The 13,483-nt window shown below is 43.5% G+C and overlaps 1 protein-coding gene across 2 annotated transcripts in view; it reads left to right on the top strand.

Annotated features, from left to right (window-relative positions):
* Rtn4ip1 (reticulon 4 interacting protein 1) overlaps positions 1 to 13,483 on the top strand; it is a 42,215-nt gene that overhangs the window by 8,869 nt on the left and 19,863 nt on the right. For both annotated transcript variants that reach the window (XM_048425033.3, XM_048425030.3), the window contains exons 4-5: positions 273 to 397; positions 10,362 to 10,410. In XM_048425033.3, the coding sequence (XP_048280990.3) occupies positions 273 to 397; positions 10,362 to 10,410 (174 nt within the window). The remainder of the gene's footprint in view (positions 1 to 272; positions 398 to 10,361; positions 10,411 to 13,483) is intronic.

Here is a 13,483-nt window from a genome sequence, read left to right as displayed (position 1 = left end):
TTATATATGGTATTTTTTAAATAAGCAGTAAAGTAGTATATCTAATAATGTACTCTGCAAAACATCACTGAGCCTCTGTGATACAGGTAAAGAACTGTTTGGAGACTATTCTGAGGCCAACTTTGGAGTAGGGTGTGTAGTAAACACTGAACCCAGAAGTAGTTTGTACATTTCTCTGTGAAAGTTCTTGGTTTCCTGTGATGGCAAATGCTTGGCTGTGTATATAGGCCTGTAAGTTCCTGCTTAGTTTTTACTGTTGTCTTTCAATGTAGGTCTCGCACAAGCCCAAATCACTCACTCATACTCAAGCTGCCTCTTTGCCATATGTGGCTCTCACAGCCTGGTCTGCCATAAACAAGGTTGGTGGCCTGAATGCCAAGAACTGCATGGGAAAACGGTAAGTGCGATGGTGACATCTGAAGCTCCCTTTTCTTTCTTCTAGTCCTTCACAGCAGATCTGTTTGTGTTGAGATCACCGTTAGCTGTGTGACCAGTTACGCTAACATTTGTCACATTTTACTTTAAAGCCTCAGTCTATGAATTCACAGCTGAATCAAATGGGGGGTATTAAAAGATATATAGCTGAGCTACCTAGGAGATTGAGTCTCCTGTATTAGGGCATTTAAACTTTTTTCTGTACGTGTGCGTGCGTGTGTGTGTGTGTGTGTGTGTGTGTGTGTGTGTTTTCTGTACATGTGCGCCTGCGTGCCTATGTGAAGTTATGTGCACCACATGCATGGAAGTGCCTTGGCCAGAAGAAAGCATCAGATCTCCTGGCACTGGTGTTACAGGTGGTTGTGAGCCACCAAGTGTGTGTGCTAAAAGGGACTCTGTGTCCTCTGCAAGAGCACAAAGTGATCTTAACAGCTGAGCCATCTCTTGAGCCCTGGGGCAAAATTTTTTATGTGAGCCTCTGACAAGAGCCAGCTTTTGTGAGGCTTGCAGGGTGGATGCGAACCTCCTGCACTCTATAAGGGATGTGCCAAGGTGAGAGCTGTGCTTTCTCCCGACCAGGACTTGCTCATGGGTTTGTGTATTTTATGGGGCTACAAAGTGGTGTTGAATACTCCTGAGTTCTCTTGGGCTCAGTGTGTGCATCTTGGAGGTCAGCTCTGATGCGGCAGTGACTAGAATATGTGCTTGTTTAGGTCAGCAGTGCGGCAGTGGCAGGGCTCAGTTCATTTGTCCTCATCATCCGTGTGTTCACCTTCTGTAGTTTCCATTGCTGTTCCTGTGGGCGTCCACGATCTGAGAGGACGAGCTCAGGAGAGTCAGATGTTTAGAAGCACAAGGGGAACCTCACGTTCATGTGACTTCTCTTACAGTATATTGTTAGGTTGTTGTTCATAAATTACAAATTCTTTATTTATTATTTTACCCAACTTACAAACTTGATCATAGTTATGTATGTAGTCAGTGTGTGTAGTACAGGTAACCACAGTGGCTCTGAAAAGCACTGTGGGTGGGAGGACTGCTATCTTTTCCTTCATGTTCTGATTCTGCTGTCCATATCAGGGGACCTGTTCAACTGATTTCTCTGAGTTTTGTTTTGAAGAATAAATGAGACAAAGCATTTATTGAGGTGGCATTCAATAAATGGTGGCTTCTGGAATTAACCAGACATTACAGTGTACTTTGTAGTTTAGGAAGTTGGCGTAGGACCTGGTGAAAAGGCAAAGTGAATAAAGGTGCTTGCCCTTGAGCCTGACAACCTGAGTTCACCCCTGGGGCCCATATTTCCTCCCTCAAGAAATAAATAAATGTAAGAAACATTCTTTTACAAAGAAAATTGACAGTGAAATTTTTTATTTTATTTTATTTTATTTTTATTTTTTTGGTAGAAATGCAGGTGCTCTGAACCAGTTAGTTGGTGACTGAAAGGAAGGGAGAGTTGCAGGTGACACCTGTAGGGAGAGTTTTCCTATCCTGACCACCACCTCCAAAATAACCACACAGAGGCTTGATACTAATTACAAGTGCTCGACCGATAGCTCAGGCTTATTATTAACTAGCTCTTACAACTTAAATTAACCCATTCCTATTAATCTACATTCTGCCACGTGGCTTTTACTTCTGTTCCATTTTGTGTGTACTACTTGTTCTCTTTCTATCTGGTGACTCCTCTGACTCAGCACTTCCTTCATCCCAGCATCCTTAGTGTGGTTGTTCTGCCTATAATTCCTGCCTGGCTACTGGCCAATCAATTTATTTATTAACAATGAGAGCAACACATTTTCATAGTGTACAGGATTATTCCTCAGAAGACACCAGAATCTTTTTGCAAATGATTGTTTGCTTGTGTATGTGGTGCAGATGGTATGCATTATCAGAGGACATATTGCAGGCGCTGGTTCCCTCCTATCATGTAGGTCTAGGACTGGAACTCAGTCTTGGTGGTAGGTGACTTTATCCACTACCCATCTTACCAGCCTCACAGTTCTTTTATTTTTTATTACAAATGAAGTCTATGTCATTCTGCTTTCCCATTATAAAATATTACATTTTAAACTTAATGTGTGTGTAATAGAGAATTGAATTTGTAAAGGTTTAGGCTTTGTTTCTGAAAGCATTTCAAAGACTGTTTGTCTGATGGAGTACTGCCATTTATTTCAGAATTTAAGGTGAATATTTATTCTAAAGGCTACCCTTGTTTTTTAAGTTTTCTTGAGTTATCTTTATTGAAGTTGTCATTTTGGTCAAACATAGTTCAATATAAATAGATTTGACCACAGACTTCCTTCCTTAATAACCTGCAGAGATCATCCAGATTTTTATTCTCTTATTGGAGGCTTTATTGTTTTGGTCCCTTAAAGACCCTGGGCTCACTGCCTGTGTGGCTGATGCATGGTATGGCTACAGACCTTGTTCCTTTCAGGTCTGGGGCTCTCTGAGTATGTTTTCATTTCTGTAAAAACAATGTGGGTACAGACCTCAAACTGTTTCCTTAGATTCATCACTGTGGATGCCCAGTGTGCTGTTGACTTCTGGGTAACTACTTGGTTCACTGTTACGATCTGATAAAGCCTGGTACTGGGGAATTGGGGCCCTGGGTTCTACTCTCTGCTGTTAGCCTACCAAGTGGCCACATGGTATTTGTAGTCTCTTTACTGTTTCCTCTGAATGTCTGAACAAAAGATTCCAAGTTGTGAGAAGAACTTTGAGAAGTGAGATAATTCTATGCCTCTTAAGGTCATTATATATTTTTAAAATTTAAGCAGAATTTAAATTACATTTTTTTAACTTACTTTTTGTGTAAGAGTATGTGCATACCACATGTTTATGGAGGTGGAAATTGGTTCTCTCTACCCCATGGTTCTGGGTAACAAACTCAGTTTGTTAGACTTAGTGGCAAGTGCTTTAACCCAGTGATCCATCTCGCTATCCCTAAGGCCATTAAATGTGATATTAGATTGGATTTGTTAATTGATGTAGCCCTCTGAGAACTAACTAGAATGAAATGCATTGAAGAGCCTCAGTAATTGACACCAGGGCTTTTCATGTGTGTAGTGGAGGACGCCTGTGCCACGGTCAATAGTGAGAGCCTGGCGCCTTGCTCCCTTCACCTTCTAGAACAAAATACCTTAAAATGGTGGTTTATAAGTGATAGAAACTTATCCCTCATATTTCTGGAGTCTCGAAGTTCAAGACCAAGATACTGACTGTCATTTGTTGCTTGGAGAGGACCAGCTTCTGGTGTCCAGACAGGGCTTCTTGCTTATCAACACATGCTGAAAACACCAACATCCTTGGGAACCCCTTCAAAAGGACCATTCACAAGAGTTCTACCCATGTGACCCAGCCACCTCTGGTCCTTTCACTTGGGGTTAAGATGCTAGCATCTGAGTTCTGGAGGAACACATTACAAACATTGGAACCGTGACAATTGACATTTGATGGCCCCAGAAATGTCAGCTCTATGAAACCATTACATGTGAGGTACAACAATAGCCTACTGTTTCAATTACTTATTTGTGACAGTCACAAGAGATGGGAGAACTTAAGAATAATGCAAAAAGGAGAGGGGTGTTGATGATGTAGACCTTGGGCCATACACATACTCTGCCCTGAAAACTTCAAGTTGTAAATTTGTTGCTTCTCATTTTAAAATATGGTACAATTTAATGGTTTTATTAATTGGTAGGGCTGTGGGCACACTTGAGTGTTCATGTTCTTCCTGAAATGTATCTCTTGCTGGGAAAATTCAGTGTGTTTGGCAGAAGTTTTAGAAAGTGTTAGACATAAAACTATACCCCCTAAAATAAATTTCACTTTTAAATTGTGCCCACTTTGAAACCCAATGCATTGAATGGGGATACTTTTTAGTTTTTGGTTGTTTTGGTTTGTTTTTTTATTTTGAGATTAGGCTCTTGATCAGGGGAATTTGTCAGGTAGTGTAAATTAGGTTTCTAATTCTGTTTATAGAAATTAATTTATAATAAATTTAAGGCTGAAATTTAAAAACATTCACTTCACATCCAAAAACACACACTACGCTTCTACTGAAATTACAGTGCCCACCTGGTAGTGCTGCCAGCCTCCTTTGTAGCGCATCCCACTGCCTGGTCTTCAGTGTGTCACCCCTGTCTCTTTCCCCTCTGCTTCTGCCACTCCTGTGAGCTTGGGGTTTTCATCTGCATCTGACCCTGGTCTGGTTGCATGGCCACCAGGAACAGCAAGAAGCAGGCAAGCGCAGAAACCCTTGTATGGGAATTGTGTGGCTGGGGAGAGGAGGGGTTTGGACTTGACCTGTATGGAGCAAACAAATCTGCCCCTACTCCTGGCTTCTTTCCTGGGGAGCCAGAGGCCTCGGTAAAAGCAGTTGTTGAGCCTCCTTGTCAGTCTGTGCTGTGCAGATTAGCCTTGGAAGTGCCTGGAGCTGCGGCCTCAGAGGTCAGAAGTCTACTCTTTACTGCCCTGTGGGCTCCTCTGAGCCTTGTCATTCACCTGCAGCTGCCCTCATGGGGTCAAGTGCCCAAATCCAGCGATCCTCCTGCCTCTACCTCCAGAGTGCTGGGATTTCTTACCTTTTAAATAGCATTCTCCCTCAGTTCTGCTAGCCCTTCTCTGCTGTTGTTTCCAGGTCTCCCATGCCATCATCTCTGTTTCACTGCCAGCTGACCTCCCTTTAGGTCTTGGTAATGTGCAGGTCTGTGTTTCTAACGCTCCACTGAACCTCTCCACTGAGATCAACCCGCTTTGAACATACCCCTCATTGTTGTGTCCGTCAGCATCTCTTCCTTCAGTCTGTTTCTGTGTATGACTCGAGGAGCTAGTGATTCAAGCCTGTTCCCAGGGCCTGTCCCACTTAAAAGCTCCATCCAAGGCTCAGGCAAAATGCTAAATAATCATAGCTAATAGAAGCATTGTTAGCCTGTGTCTGAAGTTCTTCATCCATTATGGGTTAGAAACAGTTACGTTGTTCATTTGCCACAATGTATACAAATAGCTTTGTTTTCATGGGAAAATATATTTACATTTCAAATGTCTAATTCAACATGAACTGTCCTGTAAACTAGGAAATGTCAGTTTGAACTACAGAGACGTAGAAGAGAAGAAAACAAATCCAGGCTATGCTGGTCACATTTGCTTAGTTTGTTTTATAACTGTAGTATCTCTCATTCAAAGTTTCTCATTTACTCTAGCAGGGAGACTGAGAATATTAAGCAGGCAGTGCATTGTGCTAGGGTGATTCATCTGCAGTTTCACCTGTCTCCCCACTCCCACATTTAAATGTACCCCGTGAAACTGAAGTGTGGTTCGTCATCAGCACCATCCCTATTTCTTAAAGGTCTTATAAGACCTTTTTTTTTTTTTACCTGTAGAAAATATAGTCAGATTTAATATCATCTTTGTATGTGGGATTCCCCTCTGTATGCGGTGAATAAGATTAGTTAATAAAAACTGGCTTGGCCTGATAGGGTAGAATAGAGGAGGCAGGGAAAACTAAACTGAGTGCTGGGAGAAATAAAGGCAGAGTTAGAGAGAAGCCATGTAGTCCCCACTGGAGACGGATGCCAGAACTTTAGCCGGTAAGCCATAGCCACATGGTGATACACATATTACTAGAAATGGGTTAAATTAATATGTAAACGCTAGCCAATAGGAAGCTAGAGATAATGGGCCAAAGAGTGATTTAATTAATACAGTTTCTGTGTGATTATTTCGGTTCTGGGCAGCCGGGACAAACAAGCAGCCTCCTCCAACACTTTTTGTTTCTTAGCCATTAGGATCTAATATAGGGTCCTTTAATCTTGTGGGGAGTCAGGGAAACCAGTTACATATGGGTTGGAAAGGAAGAAGCAGAAGTTGAAATTGCTTTGAAATTACCAGTTATTTTCACGATCCCAGACTACACCTCTGCTTACCCCTTTGCCGGTCATGAATCTGAGCCCTCGTGTTTCCTTTCCAGAATGAAATGAAGCAGAGCTTAGATCTGTGCATTTGCAGCCCAGCTTTCTATAGGTCAAGACAGAACCGAAACTTGAGGGTTAGTCCCTCCTGCTTCCCCTATGGTTTGGATTTGGTTGTGTGTGTCTGTGTCTGTGTGAGGGTGTGCACCTGTGGAGTCCAGAAGTCTGATCCTCTGGAGCTGAGTGGTTGAAAGCCAGCTGGCATGGGTGCTGGGAACTGAACTCAGGTCCTCTGGAAGAACAGCTGAGTCATGTCTCCAGAGAAAGCACCATTATCTTAGTGTCTTCATGTTTACTTAGACTTTAGACCTTAGGCAGAAATGACAGCAAGTTAGGGTTTAGAGTTTAAGAAAGCAAGTATGGTGGCACATGCCTGTAATCCCAACACTCTGGAGGCTGAGACAGGAGGATCTGGAGTTCAAGGCCACCCTTAGCTGCACTGCAAGTGTGAGGCCAACCTGGGCTACCTAGTACCCTGTCTCAACAACGAAGAACAATACATAGCATTCTAATATTTATTCCTACTTTCCCATGTTTTCTAGATCTGCTTCTAGTACAGTCTTCAGAACCTTCAGAGTAAGCTGTGTGGACTAGGAAGTGAGTGGCCATGTACTAAAAGCCTGGGCAATTTTGAACTAAAGTGCTCTTGCAAGTGTAGTATTTCTTGGGCCATTTTTATATAAACTAGTGGTTCTCAACCCATGGGTCACGCTACTCCTTTGAAAAATCTCTATCTCCAAAAATACTTACATCACAAGTATAACAGTAGCAAAATTAGTTATGAAATAGCAATGAAAATAATTTTATATTTGGGGGTGTCCACAATATCAGCTGTGTTAGAGGGTCGCTGCTTTAGGAGGGTTGAGAAGCACTGACATAAACCAACAAACAGCAGGTTCCAACTTCGGTTGGATTAGATGTGTAGTGTGACCATCACAGCAAACAGGTCAGGAAATGCTCCGGGAATATCACCTGGGCTGTTGTGAGGGAAGCGGCTGCCACACTGCCTTAGGCTCGGAGGTACTTTACAGACTACAGTGGACAATCAGCAACAGGAACAATCAGCTTATTAATGGCGTTAGAATTCATTTTTCCTGCTGCCCTTTTGGATATTTACTTTGTTTGAAAACGGATAGACCCTGCTTGACCCTACACGAAACTAAAGTTGGCACAGCTAGAAAATTGTGTGTCCCAACTGTCTCCAGCACTTCTCGAGCCTGCTCCTTGGCCTTTTGCTCTTCGAGGGCGCCCTCAGGTGGCAGCATTGGGAACTGACACTGGGTGTTTAACTTGGTTCTCAAGCCCTTCTTTTGTGAGATAATTTTGCTCTTATTTAGGAAGTGAAGCTGCTTTGGATTAAGGATTAAGAAACAAGCTGACAGGAAGGAGTCAGAGATGTGTCTGGAAGCTGAGTCCTCAGGCAGCCATTATATTTGGTATCCTTTTAATCTTCTCAGGTAGAAACTAGAAGTCTTTAAAAGATTTTTTTAGTGATTATTTTTCTTTTACATGCATGGGAGTTTTGCCTGCATGTATGTCTGTGTGACGGTGTCAGACCCCCTGGAACTAGAGTTGCAGATGGTTGTGAACTGCCATGTAGATGCTAGAAATTGAACCCCAGGTCTCTGGAAGAGCAGTCATGTCTCCAGCCCCCTAGAAATGAATTTTAGGCTTTCCTTTACTGGACAAACTTTAGTGCAGTCTGTCAGGTAGTCAGGTGATCCCTGTCTTCCGGTGGCAGCAGTTACTGCATGCTTAAGGTTCAGTGCTGGTGAGATGGAGTCAACCCCGACCAGGCCAGCGCAGGGTGTGATAGGAGGTCTGTCCTTCAGTGCCCGCAGAGCAGAAGTAGGTGCCACACTGAACAGAGAACAGGCTGTCAGCCTGTGACCTGCCCAGAGTCCTCCTCTATCCCCAGGTACGAGCTCTCTTTGTCCCCATCCCTTATAGAAAAGAAACAAAACTAAAGGCAGACAAGCCACCAGGCGCAGGGTGACGCCACGGTGTCCTAAGAATAATGACCGCTGGCCTGCAGCTTCCCTAGCCAGGTAGCCTTAAGCTGCCAGAAAGGCATTTTCCTAAACAAAGAGCCGCCTGCCTCAAAAACTACCAGGCCTCAGACAACTGAAAACTTGATAAAAATGCCTGTTCTTTTCTCTGTCCTAATATAGATTAGAAGAGAACCTTGAAGTTTCTTGAAGGAGGATTTCACTAATTTAGATAATGAGCAAAAAGTCAGGGTAAATATTTTGTGAGTGAATTAATTGGTAGGTGATCTGTGGACAGGTTTGCTTTGTTTACATCGTTTGGTTTGAGACAGGGTCTCACTGGGCTGCCCAGGCTGGCCTTGGGCTTGCAGTTTACCTGCCTCAGCCTCTCGGAGTGCTGGGTTCTAGGTGCACCACCCCCATCCCACTTAGGAGCTCCTAAGGCTCTCAAGCGTGAGATTGAAGTCTGGAGGAGTGAGACAGCTCCGGAGTTTCTTCTTTTCTTCACTGTTGATAGTTTGGTGAGATGAAAACTCCTTGTAGAGGAGCATGATTTGCAAGGAGACTTCTTTTAATTATATTTAATGGTATTTCAAAAGGAGCAACTGGTTTGGAAATTATAGTAATAACTTTTAACATTTAACAGAGGATAATAATCAGCCTCTGTGATTTGAGTAAGGGACAGGAAAAATGAAACTAGGGTTGAGATTATAGACAGAGTGTGTGTTCTGAGGTTCAGTGCACTGGTTAGCAGTAGGTGGCGAGATTCTATACTGTCTGGTAGTGAAGGCAAGGGCCATAAGTAGCAGTTCCGTAATGAGAGTGGCAGACAAGCAGCCGGCACTCCCACCACTTAGTCTCGGAGGCTGTTTCTCTGTGCGCACTCAGAACATTTTCATGAAACAGTCTCCCATAATTGTTAACATAGCACCAGAGAGCAGACAGATGTGTGCAATGTCGCTCCACCTCTGTTGGTAACAGAGCACCAAACTGCTGCTCAGTACACTTTTCTAGGTATTTGAAACCGTGCAGTTCAGGAAGGCAATTAATTCCAGAATAAAAGTATGTAAAAGTATGCAAAGCAGTGATTGTTTCAAAAAATTTTAAAATTCTGTGTGTGTGCGTGTCTGTGTATCTCTGTGTGTTCATTCATGCACCATAGCACATGTATGGAGTCAGAGGACCACTTTCAGGAGTCTGTTCTTCCCTTCTCCTGTGGGTGCCAATTGACTGAACTCTGGTGGTCAGGTTTTCCCATCAAGCATCTTTACTCACTGACCCGTCTTGCCTGCCTGATGCGTTTTGACTACTGATTCTCTTTCAGATCACAGACTTCTTCTGTATCCTGTGCACTCTTGGCCTTGTACTGTGTTTAGAGGCTCAGGCTCTCCTGCACCCTTTCTTCTTACCTCTACTCCACTCTCTAGGCCTGGCTCCTGTCTCAACTGGCAGGAGGGCCCTGAGTAGGTGTGGTAAGGGCCCAGGCTGGGGGGCCTGTGCTGACAGGACACAGGTGTCTGCTTCCACAGGAAGTCATACCGCGGATGAGAGTCCCTTCTGTGACAGTTTAGCAGGACGTGCCTGAACACGGGTGCTCCTTCCACCTCAGCGGGAATGTGCTCAGGAATGTGACTCCTCAAGGAATGTGCACCTCAAGTTCCCTCCTTCCAGGGGAAGGGTAGTGGCTTTAGCCAGAGAAACAAACCAGAGTTACAAAGCACCACCCAGACTACCAGCAAGACGAACTGTTAGTATGGTAATGCTTTGTGTTTTCAGTTAACGGTTTGTAAAATGTTTCATTTTAAGTATTTGAAGCTTCTTGCTGAAATCTGTGTGATTCAGTCTTGGGAAGGTGAATAGCTATTTGCTTTGGGGATTGTCACTGAGGCAGTTCCTCACAGTTCTACTCATCAGGTATGTCTGCCCAAGATTCTCACAGGTTCTCTCTCATTTTCTATTGCAGTGCTTTAATCTTGGGTGCATCAGGTGGAGTTGGTACTTTTGCGATACAGGTAAAAGACTTTTTTAATCTTGTGACTGGGGAGATTTTAGTTTCTGTGAATTTATAAATTCGTATATTATAAATTAGTTTTCATTCAAAACTGGGTCCAGTGTATGGTTAATTTTGTCAGCTTGAAACCAGCTATAGTTACCTGGGAAAAGAAACTTCAATTAAGGAATTGCCTCCATCAAGTTGCCTTGCTTGTAAGCATGTCTATGGGGGCATTTTCTTGATTAATGTTTGATGGGATGTGCCCATCCCACCGTGGGCAGTGCCATCCCTGGGCAGGTGATCCTGGGTTGTATAGGAGAGCAGGCTGAGCAAGCCATGGAGAACAAGCCAGGGAGCAGCTCCCCTCCATGACCTCTGCATCAGCTCCTGCCTTGAGTTCCTGCCCTGACTTCCTTAGACATAGTCTGTAAACTGAAATACTTTACTCCCCAAATTGGTTTTGGTCAGTATTTTAACATAGTAACAGAAAAGTAGAGCATCTAATAAATACCTTTTAATTTCAGTGACCCAAACGAACATGTTCTAATATAAAAGGAAACATTAACCTTTCCATTTGTTTAGCATGGAAAAGTTGAGTTTGTGGAGTGAAACCCTTTGGGAAGAAGACCATGGTGGTGGGTGTAGATAAAAGTTTGCGGTTTAGCAGTAAACAGCATTACCAAAGGAAGGAGGGAGGGAGGGAGGAAGCACAACAAGAATACAGTGGGAAAAATTAACTATCCAGAGAGAAACCTATCCATGCGTGGTCAGTTTTGGTTTTTATGCATCTGTGAGTATTTGTGCGGGTATATGCCACGTGTGTGCAGATACTCAGAGAGGTCAGAAGAGGGTGGCGGATCTCCTGAAGTTAGAGTTATAGTGGTTATGAACTGATAACTGATGTAGGATCCTGTGGGAGAGTAGCCAGTGCTCTTAGCTGATGAACCATTGCTCTGTCCCTATCGTTTCATTTTTAACAAGGATGGCAAAATGGTTAAGTGAGGGGAAATGTCCTTCCAACAGATGATGAGACAACTGGATATCTACCTAAAAAGAAGGGACTTGGATCTTTACCTTACATGATACACAAAAATAATTCAAGGTGGGTCAGAGAGTTCAATGTAGAGCACCAACCATAAAACTCTTAGAAGAGACCAGCTATAAATATTCATCTCCTGAGATTTGGCAGCAGATCCTTAGATGTGACACTAAAAACATAAGCAATAGACTTAAAAAGCAAGTAAGTTGAGTTTTATCAAGTTAAAAAATCTTGATACATCAAAGAGTACTATCAAGGAGATTTAAACCCATGTTTAAATTAAACATGTTTAAATTAAACACATTTAACCCATGTGTCTTGGTTACTTTCCTTGTGGCTATGGCAAAATATGTGAAAAGAGTACTTTGAGAGGAAAGGAAGTATTTTGGCTCACAGTTCATCACAGTGGGGAAGTCCTGAGGACTTAATGCTGTTTAAATAAAACATAGGACTGGAGGGCTGGCTCAGTAGTCAGGAGCTGGAGGGCTGGCTCAGTGGTCAGGAGCTGGAGGGCTGGCTCAGTGGTCAGGAGCTGGAGGGCTGGCTCAGTGGTCAGCAGCTGGAGGGCTGGCTCAGTGGTCAGGAGCTGGAGGGCTGGCTCAGTGGTCAGCAGCTGGAGAGATGGCTCAGTGGTCAGCAGCTGGAGGGCTGGCTCAGTGGTCAGCAGCTGGAGGGCTGGCTCAGTGGTCAGAAGCTGGAGGGCTGGCTCAGTGGTCAGCAGCTGGAGGGCTGGCTCAGTGGTCAGCAGCTGGAGGGCTGGCTCAGTGGTCAGCAGCTGGAGGGCCGGCTCAGTGACTAGGAGCACTGGTTTCTCTTCAGAGACTGAGTTTGGTTCCTTGCACCCTCATGGCAGCTCACAACTGTCTGTCACTCTAGCCTTGGGGTCCAATATGCATAAAATGAATATAAATCTTTAAGAAAGGCATGTAATAGATGCAAGTCTTTAGCACGTTATTTCCTTTCCTCCACAACGCTTTGCATATATTTTGGGGACAAGATGGTCATCTTAGACTCCACCCTGGGACTTTGACTCAGGACTTGCTGTTGAAAGCAATATATTCCTTTACTGCAGAGTCCCTGTCTGTGGCCTACAAACACAATAAACTGTATATGTTACCCTTTCTCATGGTCCAATTCCTCAGATTTTCAGGTTATATGAATCCTTGGGAAATACTTATGTTTTTGTTTTGAGATAGAGTCCTGTGCATCATATTTTGACCTTAAACACTCTGTATAGTTGAGAATGACCTTGAGTTTCTGATCTTTGGCTCTGTATCCCAAAGGGCTAGAATTACATGTGTATGTCACCATTCTTGGTTTGGTTGATATCCATACCAAATTTCTGGTAAATCTGAAGTGCCTTGCCTGATGCTAAACTGGCAATAGTCCCTTTTACCTTTATGAAATTGACAGTATTGAAAAGTATATCAGTTTTGGAGGGTGATTTTAGATATGTAAACGTGAGGTTTACATATTAGAATTAGAATTATGTCCTCTCTTATTAAAACCTCTATACTTGGGTTTTAAAGCCAAGAGACCATTTATCTAGGCCTTCTTACTCCAAAGGAGAGGAGACGATTCATGTTCTAAAACTAAAATGTTCATATTTTCTTAGTAACCTTGCATCTGATAGCTGATCACTACACATGTTTCTAGATGTGCTTTTGTATGTGCATGCATGTGGAGGCCAGAGAGTGACACTGCTTCTCCCATTCTTTCTGTCTTGGTTTTGGAGACAAGGTCTATCTCTTGAAGCTGGAGCTCGCTGATTTGGCTCCAGGGACCCTCCTGTCTCTGCCTCCCCGGTGCTGGGACTGTAAACATGTGCTACCATGCCTGACCTTTACATGCTGCTTGGATCTGAACCTAGGTCCTAGTGCTTACCCAGCAGGCACTTTGCCGATCTGCCCATGGTCTAAGTAACTCTGAAGCACCACCTGATTCAAGACATTCTGGAGATGCAAATGAGGAGGTGCTGCATTTTTATGTTTTATGTTCTGGGTGCTTTATCGTATGTTCCCGTCCTGAGGATGTGTGATGTTTGTTTCTCTGT

The sequence above is a fragment of the Myodes glareolus genome, chromosome 1 (genome assembly GCF_982192425.1).
Source record: "Myodes glareolus chromosome 1, mMyoGla1.1, whole genome shotgun sequence".
Lineage (NCBI taxonomy): Eukaryota > Metazoa > Chordata > Mammalia > Rodentia > Cricetidae > Myodes > Myodes glareolus.
The sequence above is the reverse complement of the archived record's forward strand: the minus strand, read 5'-3'. Positions and strand labels throughout refer to the sequence as shown.